Source organism: Ochotona princeps, chromosome 19 (assembly GCF_030435755.1).
Source record: "Ochotona princeps isolate mOchPri1 chromosome 19, mOchPri1.hap1, whole genome shotgun sequence".
In the NCBI taxonomy this organism is placed as follows: Eukaryota; Metazoa; Chordata; class Mammalia; order Lagomorpha; family Ochotonidae; genus Ochotona; species Ochotona princeps.
In genome coordinates this window covers 34,099,805-34,113,761 of record NC_080850.1, presented here as the reverse complement: position 1 = coordinate 34,113,761, position 13,957 = coordinate 34,099,805, and the positions used below count along the sequence as shown (strand labels likewise).

At 48.4% G+C, this 13,957-nt stretch overlaps 1 protein-coding gene across 1 annotated transcript in view; it reads right to left on the bottom strand.

Annotated features, from left to right (window-relative positions):
* The window catches only part of TRPC7 (transient receptor potential cation channel subfamily C member 7), a 97,433-nt gene that overhangs the window by 21,495 nt on the left and 61,981 nt on the right, over positions 1–13,957 (bottom strand). Inside the window, exons 5-7 of the mRNA XM_058677900.1 lie at positions 13,464–13,680; positions 3,977–4,210; positions 524–788 (exon numbers count right to left, since the gene is read on the bottom strand). Of these exons, the coding sequence (XP_058533883.1) occupies positions 524–788; positions 3,977–4,210; positions 13,464–13,680 (716 nt within the window). The remainder of the gene's footprint in view (positions 1–523; positions 789–3,976; positions 4,211–13,463; positions 13,681–13,957) is intronic.

Genomic DNA, 13,957 nt, shown 5'->3' with positions numbered 1-13,957 from the left:
TTCTGAGATGTGGTGCAGCCATCTGGTCCCCCTGGGAACCTCTTCATGCCTGAGCTGTGTCACTTGCTGGCAGCAGCCAGCATCTGCCTTGCTCAGACACCATGGGCTTCCGCGCAGGGACCCTGGTGCCCGCCTATCCTGAGACATTGCTTTCTGTTTCCATTTTGCCTGACTTCTCAGGGCCTGCAATTCCCGTGGTCCAAGCATGTGCTCGGGTGCCCGTTTCCCCTAGGGTCCTGTGTACAAGGTGACAGGTGATAATTGCAATATCCATTGCTTCCCTCTATTGCAAGCTTACTGTGAGAATGACCTTGGAAGCTCGCACTGCCAGGTTCCCTTGATACCCACTGCCTCCTGCCATTCAATGCCCAGTGAGGATTTAGCTCAGGTCTGTCATCCTTGCAACAGCATAGCCTGAACCTTAATTACTAAGGAAATCCAACAGACCATCCAGAGACCCCTTCCTGTCCCCCACATCCCTTCCCAGCCCAGAGACCCTCAGGCAGAGGCCTGGGATACTCACGTCGTAAAGGCTGGGTTGTACTTTGCACCTCGGTAGTAGGAGTACAGGTTGAACATGCCAATCATGAAGGCCACAAACACCATGATGAAAATGACCATGAACTTGAAGATGTCCTTCACGGTCCTCCCCAGGGAGATCTGCAGGGGCCCGAAGCTCTCGTTGGCCGGCAGGATGTAGGCGATGCGTGAGAAGCTCAGTACGACGGCAATGGCGTACAGCCCCTCCGAGATGATCTGGGGGTCGGAAGGCCACCACTTGTCCCTGGCTGCAGGGAAACCACCGGGTCAGTCGCAGCGAGCGGGATCCACCTTAGAGAGGTGTCTAATGCATCCCTGGCCGTACCTGCCTCCGTCCTTAAGTCAATCCAGGAGCTGGATGATACCACCCTTTCTGGGAACGTGCTGGCCTGTCTGCCTGGAGCATCTTTCCCTGCCTCACTTCTGGTTCCTCCCACTGCCCTGATCCTCGGTAGTTCCTGGGGTCCTCCCGCGCACACCTGTTGCAGACCTGCCACACAGCCTGCTGTCTGCATTGCCCGCCATGGCGCTCCGCACACAGTGGCGGTGCTGCCACATCACCAGGAGGTGGCAGCAGAGAGCGCGGTCTCGGGCAGGTGCTTGTCAGCATCTTGGGCCTCCTTTCCTGCTCTGTCAAGAGGCGATGAAATCAACGCCCTGGGTTGTGGTGCTGAGGATGGAGTGGAATCATCCAGGGCCAGGGCTAGCCTAGGGTCTGGCACACAGCACACCGAGAAATGCTGGCCAAGTGACGCAGTGAGCTCTTAGCCACAAGAGGCGACTGGTCAATAAGCCAGATGTGACCTCACGTGAGTTCCAGGACTGGAGACCGGAAGAACCTGACTGGGGAAAATTCTCTTGGGCTTTGTTCTGGAGCTGCTATGTGCTGAGAAATGTGCTCTCAGACGGAGCTGAGGCCCGCGAGCAGGGAGGTGGATCACGAGGGCTCTGTCCCCTGTGGGCAAGAGTGCTGGGAGACAGGGTGAGAACTTGGTTGGTGGTCGCTGGCCCCCACCAGGGGTTTCGGCTGCCTCTGGGGGTGTTTTTGCCACTGAGCAGACCTGCCAGCCTGTTCCCACTGCAGTGCCAGTGCCAACCATACAAGGAATAGAAAGCTGGGCCACCTGCTGTGAAGGTGAGGGTAGTGCTGGCTCCCTAGGGGAAGGGAGTGGTTGTCACAACAGTTATACAGGGGCAGCCCTGGGCTGCTCACGTCCTAGAATGTTGCAGACAGCCCTGCAGAGGACGGCTGCCCTGCTGGAAAAGCCAACAGCATTCCCGGTGAGAAAACACTAAGGAAAACACATTGAAAAACATTGAGAAAACTGAATTAGCCCTCGTGCTTACACTGGCTGTAATTTTCACAATAGTACTGTAGAGTGAATATTATGATTGCCGTCTTTAAGATTGGATTTGGGGTATGGGGTCCTGTTCAGGACCTGGGAAATGCAGCTAGCAGAGATATTACATAGCAATTCTTGGCACCCCAAGGCATTGGAGGAACAAGAAACATACTCTCTATTTTCAAAGCTAGGCTCTGTTAAATAATTATAGAGAGCGGTAAGAAGCTCACAGTAAAAGCCAGGTCCTGAGTTTCATGTAGTGCATTCCCAATGACATTTGAAAATAGAACATTACAGACTGTTCGTATCAAGATCATAAGTCGAAACGACAAGGAGAACAAATGTTGTGCTCTCCAATGTATCTGTCACTTTCTTTGGGTAAATAACACACGTGGGTAACCTGAAGCAGGCTCCGACTTCCTCTGTGCACAGACACCCAAGAGGACTCACTCTTTCCTGATGCCTGTAATTGCTTATCCTAAACCTCGGCTATCACCGTCAAAGCCACTGCTATCATCTCTTAGGACAAATCCAGCTGAAGACCAGGGGGAGAACCTTGTGGAAAAGTATCCTGCTCGAATTGTTGCTCTGGGATAGTGACTGGGGGAGAGCGAGCAGCACCATGCTGATTCAGACAGCGGGGTTTTCTTCTTGGTGATATTTCCAGGAGAAAACATTGCACCCCCCCCCCCCCCGCCCCGCAACCTGAAATCCTGGTCGCTCCCACCCAGGGGCGCTGTAGGGTGGAGGTTGGCCCGCCACACCCCAGCTGACCACAAGAGGGCGCCCTTAGTCCATGACTGAGCCTTCTGCCAGCTCTCCAAGGGCATCCATGAACCACCCAAGCAAGGACACGGTGAGATATACAATGTACAGAGGGCTAGCCGGCTCAGCTGGTGGCACTGCAGGCATTACTGCAGCGGGAGACACAGTGGAAGGCAGTCTCTACTGCAGTGCCGAGGTCCTCCCGCCTTTAGGAGGGACATATACGAGCCTGGATTTGCCAAGCCGGGGTGCAGTGGGGGTGGGAGGTGGGACGGTTGATTGGGGTTTTCCACCACATTTACAGGTAACGTGATGTACATGGAAAGTGGGCAGCCCTCTGCACACCACTGCAGAGTGAGGTCCCAGGAGCTGGCTGGTGTCATCCAGAGAGATTTTGGACACTCAGGGTACAGCAGCTGCCGTCCACAAGTGCCTACGATGTGTCCAGCTCCTATTGGCAAATAACACACACCTGCTGCCCCTTCGCTTTCTTGTCTTGGTACAGAGGATTGAAAAGGGCTCTTGTGGGAATGACTCACCAATCAGTGAGCACTTGGTGTCTGCTGATACGTTTTATTTGAAACTTAGCATTAAATGGAGGCCAAGAAAATGCGAGGCAGGCAAGCTCTCCCAGCAAGCCACAGGAGTGGGGTGCGAATCCGGGCAGGCCGAGCCTGGACGGACAGCACGCCACTCAGCATGAGTTTCATTTCCCAGCAGACACAAGGCCAGCTTGTATCCCCGAGCTGCTTGTTCTCTCTCCCAGGGGGAAGTCAGACACAGTGAAATCCTTTCGGCACAGCTGGGTGCTCCAGCCAGGACTCTTTGGCCTCCGAAAATATCAGCCAACTAACTCCAAAGAATGAAGGCTTCCGCTGAGCACTGACCTTGATGGGGACTCCTAACACAAAGCATGGCCTCTAAGACACAAGGAAGCGTCTTTAGTTCTCTCAGACCTGCCTAGGAAAGCGAAGCATTTCTTACAGAAAGCAGTGGCTGCGGTCTGTCCTAGCAGGGACGGAGTGTCTGAGGTGGACACCTCAGCTCCAGGGTCCTGCTGACCCCCGGAGGCAGCAGCGAGGGGGCCAGCAACGGCTTCCTATGCCTGGCTTTGGTCTCTGTCTCCCCCTCCTCTCCTTCTAAAACAAAACTTGAAATATAATTTAGTGGAATCCTACCGCAGGCCTTTGGAGGGGAAGGGGACAGAGACCCACCAGCCAATGCCGCCCCGTGACACATCCCCACCCCCAGCCCGCGGCTGCAGGACCAGGTGCCTGCCGGAAGCGCGAACGCTTGAGGCCCCGCTGGCCGTGGCCCCTCCGACTCACCGTAGGTGAAGTACGCGACCTCAGGCGGAAGCGAGACGTTGTGCAGCGTGTCTTCCGGCACGTGCTGGTCCACGTAGAGCTGCGCCTCGCTGGCCTTGAGGAAGGCCATGAAGCGCGCCGTGAAGGAGGCCACGAAGATGGACAGCATGCCGAAGTCCAGCAGGTTCCACAGGTGGAGCACGTACTCGCGCGGCCCCTCCTCCCAGATCTCCTTGCACTCGGACCAGATCATGCCTGCGGGACACGGGAAGGCCCGGGGGTCAGTGCAGGCCGGCTTGGCCGAGGCCCGGGGCGCCCCGACAGGGCCACCCTGACAGGGCGGACGCCCCCTTCGGCCGCTCCACCCTCACAGGCCCCTCTCCCCGAGGCAGCGGGGGCTCCTGGCGTCCAGCAGAGGCCCGGGGGTCAGTGCAGGCCGGCTTGGCCGAGGAGCAGGGCGGACGCCCCCTTCGGCCGCTCCACCCTCGCAGGCCCCTCTCCCTGAAGCAGCAACCGGGGCTCCTGGCGTCCAGCAAGGCTCACAGGGACCTGGAACTAAAAGGTGAATTTACCGCAAAACGTTTGAAATTCATGCGTTGCCTTTAAAAAATAATATGTGTTTTCCCTGGGCGTTTTGAAGACTTCCCAAATGCCATTTTTTTTTTTTTTTTAGATAGGCAGATTTGTATGTGTGGCTTTCATTTTTATTTATTTACTTTATTTCATTTTATGACACAGTTTCATAGGCTCTGGGATTCCCCCGACCCTTCCCCAATATTTTCTTAATTTTTTTTATCTGGCATGTTTTAAGGAATCATTCAGTTAGGAGTTAAAGGAAATTGGAGAAGCACCAGTAAGAAAAACAGCTTTTCTCCCCTGACTCCCAAGTGGGGCGCCCTTCCCTGTATTTCTGTGACGTTGTCAGTGATGGTTAGTTTGGGATTATTGACTGTTTTTCTTCCCCTTTGGTTATTTAATCGTCTTTTAAGGGTAAATGTTTTCCCGGCTAGATAACACAGACCACATGCCTCAGCTTGGCCAAACCGGCTCTGTGAGTGGCTAGGTAGCTGGGCCTGTATCCTTCATGACCTGCGTGGTCCAGTGTTGTAGCCACGTGTGGATCCTGAGCGGCTGGACAGGACCAGTCCACACTGAGGACTCCTCCCCTCTCCCCCATACCTGTTTTTTTTTTTTCCCCTAGTGAAACTGGCCCACCCACTGAAAGGAATTGGAATGGTTTTCTTGGGAGAAGAGTAATTTAGAGCAGCTATTTACAGAAGTGTCATGGTGGTTTGATGAAGAGAAGCATGTCTCTGTCAAATTGCAGCCTCCAAGGCAGAAAATATTAAAGAATACTGCAGGTTGGTTTGCAAGACATTCTGCCACACCCTCCCCTCTCCCCACCCACCCTGACCTTTTTCTTAACAGAGCCCCTTCTTAAGCATGCCCTGTCAGAATTTGTGGGATAATTCAGTGAAATAATAATTTCCTTGCTGCTAAAATGTACTTTCGTGTGTGCCTGTTCAGATTGGCCTTTTTAAAGTGTTATTAGAAAAAACCATTTCATGCCAGAAAAAAACCATTTCCTCTCTGCCAGAATTAAAATTGGTGCTGTCGTGGTAGAACTGCCTTGCAGCCAGGCAGGAGGAGAGCCACAGACTGTCATGTTGAGGGTAGGGGAACTGGGTTCAAGTGCTAGGTTGGCCACTAACTCCTGGTTATGTGGCTTTGGGTAAGTCTCTTGCTTTGTGGATGGACCTAGGATTTTATACTTAGGGAAGGAATGAAATGAGGTTGTGGGGGTAGCTTCAAACACAGAAAGCTGTATGAATTTTAAATGCAAACTATTTACGGAAAACTGACTTTTCTGACCGATACAGTGGCTGGTTCATTGGGCATTGCAAATCTCTTCCTCCATGGTCAAATGCCTGTACCAGTCTTCCTCAATTTAAATATGAACTTACCCAGACTAATTTAAATTATTCCAAGGCCATAAGTAAAATAACAAGGGCCCAAGGGTCTGAGCAGCAGGAATGCTTAATGAAAAAGAAATGTGTGAAATTAGGCACTTTAGTGAGTGAAATGAGGCCCCTTGCTTCCAGGGTTCCAAGGGTGGTTCAGCATCTTCTATCCAAGCTGGGCTGCTCTGGCTTTTGCCTCCAGCACGTCAATCAGGGAAGTTGTTTAGAGCTCCAGGGCTCAGGGACAAGGAGGCTGGGCACCTGCCACCCTTTCAGGCAAGATCCCTTCACTCAAGGCTGCTTGTTGCTCAGAGAGCAAGGTCACTGATAATTGAGGAGCAGACCTGGCCCAGAACCCCTTTGGAAAGTTGCTGAAAAAGTTAATAGCTTGCTGTCAGCAGGTGCTGAGGAACGGCCTGCACCTTGGAGAGCAAGAGCCTCCCAGTTCAAAAGGTGGTTCTGCCTGTTCCTGAGTCAGGCTGCTTAAGCAGGGTGCCCCATCAAAGTCCTGAGAAACTGCAGTTGTGAAGGCCTGTACACCCATGATCCTGGCTCCCGGGGCTTCCTCTCCACTGTCTCAGCCCCCTCGGTCTGCCTCTTGGTTTCCTCAGGCAAGCTTCTTCCCTTTGGTCCTGGACATGGCTGTCTGGTGAACTCACAGGTGGTAAAATAGGCTCAGAGGCTACCAGCCCACAAGGGCTATAACATCCAAACCCACCCTGCCACAGCGGCAGGACCTTGGGGGCAAATCTAGCATCAGTGTGTTCAAGGTAGTCGTCTATTTAAAATCTGCCCAGCAAGGCTCTTCCTCCTCCTTCTTCTTGCTGGTTGTAACACATAGCAATAGTTGAGTACCTTGGGTGCCAGGCCCTGTGCTAAGCACTTTCTGTATTAGTCTGAGAAATAGTGACTGCAGTGAACCCAGTTTGCAGATGAAGAATCCTATATGAAGGTGGAATATGAGTTGCTCCAAATCACACCAGCAGTCCTGGATCCTTGCTATCCACTGTTGCGTCTCCTCCCGTTCCCTCTGAAAGGCACAAATGTACTTTCACCGATCAGGTACTCATTTATGTGCCTAGGTGATGTGGTTGGGTGTACCTCTCTGCCAGGCATCTCTCTCGGGCCATAGCAACCAAGACAATGGCTACTTTCCCAGCAAGCACAGTCTAGCGCTGCACACAGGTGTGCCCATCCAGAGCAGCACTGGAGGGTGGCAGCTGCTGTCATGAACAGTTCCCAGGGAACTGTGGAGCTGCAGGAGTTAGAGGGCCATCTTTGTGGTTATGGGGCCCAGCAGAGTACTGGGCTATTGCCATAGATCTGTTGACTCAGTGAAGGGGTGGATTCATGGAAGAGGTGACACTTGGAGTGATGAGCCAGGAGTCAGTGAGGTGAATGGTGAGGGACTGGCAGGGTATTCCAAATGGTGGCCGTGGGAGTGAGGGAGAGCAGGCCCTTCCTGGTACGGTGTTCAGGGTGAAGGAGTGGGGTTGGGGCATGTCTGCAGGTGAGGCCAGTGAAGGCCGGGTGGACACTGGGCAGCTTCTACTTTAGCTCATGCTCAGGGAGCTGGGGCTCACCCTGATGAACAGGACACAGACACATCTTCGTTGCTGGGAGGAGCTTTGGCAAGTTGGTGGTAGAGTTTACCTGGGACTCAGCTAAGTCAATGAAGACATCGTTATGAGAGTGCATTAGGAAGGAATCCCCCACTCCCCTCCAGATTTTAGAACTTTGCTCCTGACCCAACCTGAATGTGTGATTCTGGAGCTAAGGCTTGGCTTGGCCCTCAGATGTTTTATAATCTTGAGTGGTGTGGGTGAGGGAGCAGCTGAGTTCTCACATTTAGCAGATGTGAGCATGGATTCAGAGGCAAAGCCACTGAAGAGGAAAGGACATGGTCAGGCCTGGGTATTCAGTCCCAAGCTCTTTCATCTTATCCCAGGTTTTAAATTGCATTTTTCTACTGTGTTAGGCAGTTATACCTCCTACCACCAACTGAATTTCCAGTAAGGAGGTATCTGTTTAAGAAGCAACAGTCTTTTCTAAGAAGTCACCAAAAACACAAGGCAGTCAAACACAAAATAAACAAATGGACCCACGTCAAACTAAACGCTCCTACAAAGCAAGGGAAACGATCAGCAAACCGGAGAAGCAGCCGACAGAGTGGGAGAGAATCCTTGCATACCACCCAGCTGTTAGGAAACGGATATTCAGGAAATACAAAGAGCTTCAGAAAAGGACAGTATAACAAACAACCCTGTGAAGAAATGGGCAAAGGAAATGAGCATTTTCCAAAAGAACAAATTCAAATGGCCAATAGACTTAGGAAAAAATGCACAGGCTCCCTAACTATCAGGGAAATACAAATAAAAACCACATTGAGGTTCTGCCTAACTCCAGTGAGATTGGCCTATGTTTGGAAATCTGCTAACCACATCTGCTGGTGTGGTTGTGGGGAGGAAGGCACCCCCCCACTGTTGGTGGGAGAGTAGTTCCTGCCAGAAAAATCCATGCCTCCTTTCTCAGTCATGCTCTTCCTTTGCCTCCTGGGTGCTGTGTTGTCCTGGGTTCCCTTCCCACCTCTCTGTCTCTTCTTACCCCCTGTTCCTGTGCCTGTGGTTGAGATATCCTAGTCTGGAGCTGGCAAGTCCGTTATAGTTTTGAGGAGAGAGTGACAAGGTGGGATTCTGTTCGGAGTGGATCCTTCTGGCTCCCACGTTGAGAAGAGACTGAGGTGTGGGGGTGGGAGGGGCAGAAGCAGAGAGACTGGCGAGCCCAGGCACCTCAGTTGCCAAGCCCTTCATCTGAGAGAGGAGCAGACTGAGCTGGCGAGGGTCCCGAGGCTCCTGTCAGCCGCAGAGAGGATGCTGATAGAGTGGGAGTAAGGCTTTGGGCATTTATACAACCAAGTGTCCAGCATGCTGCAGTTGTATGTGTAGTATGTCCTGGGAGAAAAGAGTTAAGCATTTATGTTTCTAGATGATACAAGGCCTTCCTGGTGTCTGGGAGTACAAGTCCACATCCATGGCACAGGTGTCTGATGCAGCGTCAGCTCCTCCATGCCTGAGCACAGTGGATCAGGTGCAGGATGGAGGGTATGGCGGCACAAAGAACCTTCTCTACATGAACACAAGACTCAGGTGTTTTTCTCCAAGGTTATTATTGTTTTAGTAATAAGGGGGTATTTAAGATAAGAAGATGTTAGTTCTAGATATCTTCTTCCTTAGTACCTGCCACAGTACCTGTGAGATACAGATAATATAAGAAAATATAAAATAAATATTTAACATGTGTGATACACAGACACACATGTGTGTAGTGGGAGCATATTTATTGACCAAAAATATGAGGAAATAGAAATTTCCAAGAACTTCTACATGCTCCTAAGTGCCCTGGTCCTTCAATTCTACCTTCCCTTCTGTCAGTGATAAAGTGTCCATCTTTCTGATAAGGCCACATCTTCTGCTTGCATGGATTTCCTCCCTGTCACCCACTCAGGAACTTTAGCTGCAAAACCAGTGGGCAGGAGTCAGCCTCACGGTGCTGTAAGCAGCAGCATTCCACATACGTGATCACTCCCTGGTGCCTGATAGAGTTACTTGGATTGGCTTGTGCGTCAGCAGCGTTGGCCTTCTTCCTGCCCCAGTCTCCTTTGCTGGCTACTTCATCTTTCTGTACTTGAGCATTATTGTACCTTAGGGCTTGGTTATCAGTTTGTCCACATTTTCAGTCCAGGTCATCTCATATAATTTGTTTTGAATATACCAGTATGCCAGAGTTTATGATGGAATTTGAGAAAGTTTTTGAAAAATGAAATTAAAAATGAATTTATTTTGGTGCAAAAAGTTTTAAAATTCCATACTTTAAAAAAATAATACGTATTTTCATCAACTTTGTATTTTCATAAAAGTGCCTTTTAGTATCTTCAGCCCAAACCTTTCCTCTGAATTTCAGAGTTGCATATCCATTGTTAACTTGACATTTCCACTGGAGTGTCTAATATGTATTGATTTCAAATTGAAGTCTTCACTTTGATCTCACCTCCCTCTTCAGAGCTGCTCTCCACATTTTCTCATCCTGACTGACTTTCTAGATACCATGACTCAAGCTGAAGCACTTCACGTTGCCCTTGGCTGCTCTGCTTCTAATAATCGAATAGTAAATTTAACTATTTTTTTTTTGCCTTCAGACTATAATTACCACCTAACCACTTCTTCAGACTAATCATTTCCTGTATGGATTACTGCAGAGGTCCCCTAATTGGCGTCCTTGCTTCTGCTTTTGTTCTGTAATGATCGTTTTTCTAGACAACAGCCAGTGACTCTTGAAGAACTGAAATGATATGATGTTGTTTTCGCACTCTAAATTCTGTGAAGGCCACCTCTCTGATCTCTTTTCTACCTCCACTTCTTATTCAGCTCCTCTGGCCATATAACTCTCTTCACTATTTCTTGGAAATGTCCAGCTTACTCCTGCATCTGGGCTTTAGCACATGTTCTGTCTGCCTGGAGTCACTCATGTTACCAGAGGTGGCAAATAAGAGAGTGTGTTTCACCCGCCTAACTATTTTGATAAGGTAAAATCTGACCAGAGCTGAAAAAAGGAAACAAGTCATGTGGCTATTCAGCTTATCAATGAAAGAGATTTAATTACCAACTAAATATTTAAAACACTAGTTTTCTATTATGTTTGACAGTGTTTATCTGGTTTTGCTTTAGCAAAAGTTTCCTGATTTCTGTTACCAGCCATGATAGAGTGACAGGCAATCAAACAAACAGTGAAAAAAGCAAAAGCGTTGGGAACAGGCAGCATGGGACTGTTATTCCTAAACTGTGTAGTCTGTAGTGCAGGAGAGGGATCCTGGAAGCATATCAGGCTTTCTTACCGAGTTGAAGAGACAGAGATTAGAGTTCAGGAAAATGGAGACGATTAGATGTTATGTGGCACAGCTTCAGGGAGAAAGGCACAGTGCAAAAGCAAACAAGCAAACAAAAACTACACAGCTCACTCCCAGTGACAACAGCAAAAAGACTCCAGAAATTTAATTAGGAGATCTTTTGAATGTTTGCTGGCATGCACACATAGGATGAGATTGCCTGAACAAGCAGCCAGGGAGCAGCAAAACTGAACAATCTGAGTTCTGCCCGCACAGAGTTGATGGCGATACCCCAGCAATGAATGGGACAAAGATAAATAATCCCATGGCAGAGTTTCCACAGAGGTACTCTTAAAAACATGCCGCAACCTGTCAGCGCAGAGCGCTCTCCCCAGGAGGACAGCGGAGTTGGGATGCTCCACAGAAAGTGCCCAGCATTCAGTCAGAAAATGTCAAGGAGCAGAAAGGTGACCATAACCAGCAGAAAGATGAGGCAAGAGAAACCAGCCCAGCGATGACAGAGATGTGGACCCTTGAAGGAGTTAGTATAAATACACATGTGTTCAAGGGTTTAAAGAATACAAACATGATGAAGAAGCAAATGGAGCTAGAAAAAAATAAGATCTCAGATTTAACTATATAGTATCTTCCATGAAAAAATTCACCGTTTGGGATTAAAATCATAGACACTACCAAGAACGATGAGCATGAAGCACACAGAAAGGATTAGAAAAAGAGAAGTTTTAGTAACTTGCACAAGAGTGCTTACATATCCAGTTTTATGATTTCCGGTGTTTACCTCGCAGTAGTTCAGATTAAGGAGAAGGAACTGGGAAATGAACAGATGAAACCCAGGCCAGCCATGAGGTGCTTCTTGTTGAAGATGAGGGATGGGTTCATAGGTTCCATATGTTCTTCTGTTGATTTTGGCATTGTCTTAAAGATTTGATATTATAAATGATACTGAGCTTCTGAAACTTAGTAAGGAGATCACTGAACGAGAAGTCTGTCCTTGCATACTAGTTCCGATTTAGCATCCTGGAGAACCAGGCTGCTCTTAGGTGGGTGGAAGCTGGAACCAAGCATGCCCAGTTTTGTTGCTCTGACTCGAGATGCATCCCTTTCCCGGGGGTGATACTCTGATACTGAGGACTGGGGATGAAACATCATGGTTAGTCAGGAGCCATTAACCTGGGGCAGCTCTGCTTGCTCCAAGTGAAGGCCAAGGAGGGTTGCATCACCTTTCTGGGGCTCCAGAGTGAAAGGAAGAATGGGTTACTGGTGCTGTTTGTATTTGAAACTTTGATTTATAAATCCAGTGTGTGAGGTGGTTTGTTGTTGTTTTTTTTTTTTTTTTTAACGTGCCTGTTGTGAAAGTGCTTACTAGAGACAAACTCCGAAGCTGTGGCAGACGTCCTAGGAAGAACTGAAGCAGATTCTGTAGGTTCGGAACTAAGAAGGTTAGGCTGCAGAACTCATTCTGGAACAGATTTCTGTGTGTTCCTCCCCCTACTTTAGTGCCCATGACTCCCCCGTTATAGATCTGAACTGCTGGCTTGCTGGTCAGTTCTAGTTTCTGTGAACCTGCCACCGGGTATGCTATCCTTCCTCTGCTCCTTGGATTAATCCGTCCATGGCCTCTCTGTGCCTGTTCAGCAGAGACCAGTCTCACAGGTGTTCTCAGCCTGCTCTTAAATCATGTGCTCTCGTGGTTCCACTCAGCATAGTAAAAGTTAGCACAGTGAAACTTCACTTAGCACAGTCTGTGTGTGGTATTATCTCTTAAAGTATTTATTCATTTGTGATCTTGTTGATTGATAGCACAAGCATTCTAACATGGAGTATTTTTGGGCTCAATGTTTGTATGAAATGTTTGTCAGGATAACAGAATTTGGGGTGAAAACCATTAAGTCAGTTGAGTTAATTGGTCACATCCTTGTGTTGTGCAGTTGAAATTTTCATTTGAAAAATCTATGGTTTTATTAAAAAGATTCCCATCAAATAAAAAAAAAATTGATGTACACATTACAAATTATTGGTAGGTTTTACTTGTTTGCAGTATCACTGATCATGAGTTTTATAATATTTTGTCTGGTTCTACCAAAACTGATAATTATTTTGCCAACAAATTTTATAGTTGTTAGTGCAAATATTTGGCACGCTTTTACCTCTTCAATTTTAGCCATTGCTGGTTTTATTTAATTTTGCTTATTCCCACTAGTACTAGTTCTTACGAACTGGGTAAGAGAGAGGTAGCCGTTCTTAACTGATCAGTGAGGACACTGGGACAGTTTGCTGGACAGTTCAGTGGCAGATTTCAGCAGCATGCATGTCCTAAGGCTTTTAGGAGACTGCATTTAAATAGCCAAACTAACATATTTTTCATGCAAAACCACTTTATGGTTATTTCCAGTTTTGTATAATGGAAACACATTTAATGAAACATTTTTCTTTCAGAATTGGAGTTTCTATACCAGTCAGTACATCTTTTACAGCAGCACCTGTAAAACCAACGACTTGACCTTTCTTACTGGTCATCGTCCACTCCCTGTTTTGTCTGCCCACAGTGCACTCGAGAGGAGAGGGCGGTCTGGAAGTCAGAGCGCAGTACTGTCCTATCCTGTCAGAGTTAGGGGTGGAGAGAACCAAAGCAAGGCTTGCTTACCCAACACCCATTTCATAATGAGCATTTCCGTCCAGGAGAACTGTGTGGTTTTCACACGGAAGATCTGTTTCGGGTAGTCCGTGAAGGTTTCATTTGGCAGCGTTTTAATGCCTTCAAATCGGTCTGAAGCATTCACAACCAACAGTCCCAAGAAAATTGTAAAAGAAACTGCATGGGCTACAAACTTCATGAAAGGGCTCCTCAGGGTTCGTCCTAGCTGGAAACAAAATGCATGGGAGATGAGTTAAACTGGCGACTCCTGGTGACTGCACGTCTATAACGCTGAGTTTACTGCACCCTAACTGGAGCATTACCTGTCTTAAGACAGGCAGCACTAACCAAACCCAGACAACAATTCTCTTTTACATGTGTGTTGAAAGTGCTTCTTGGCCAGATTTATTTTTTTTTCCTACTGATTTCACTTTTTTCCTGTTTAGAGGACATACTGGGAGGGGCTAAGAGAACTGAACGGGATACACTGAGTTGCCATCACA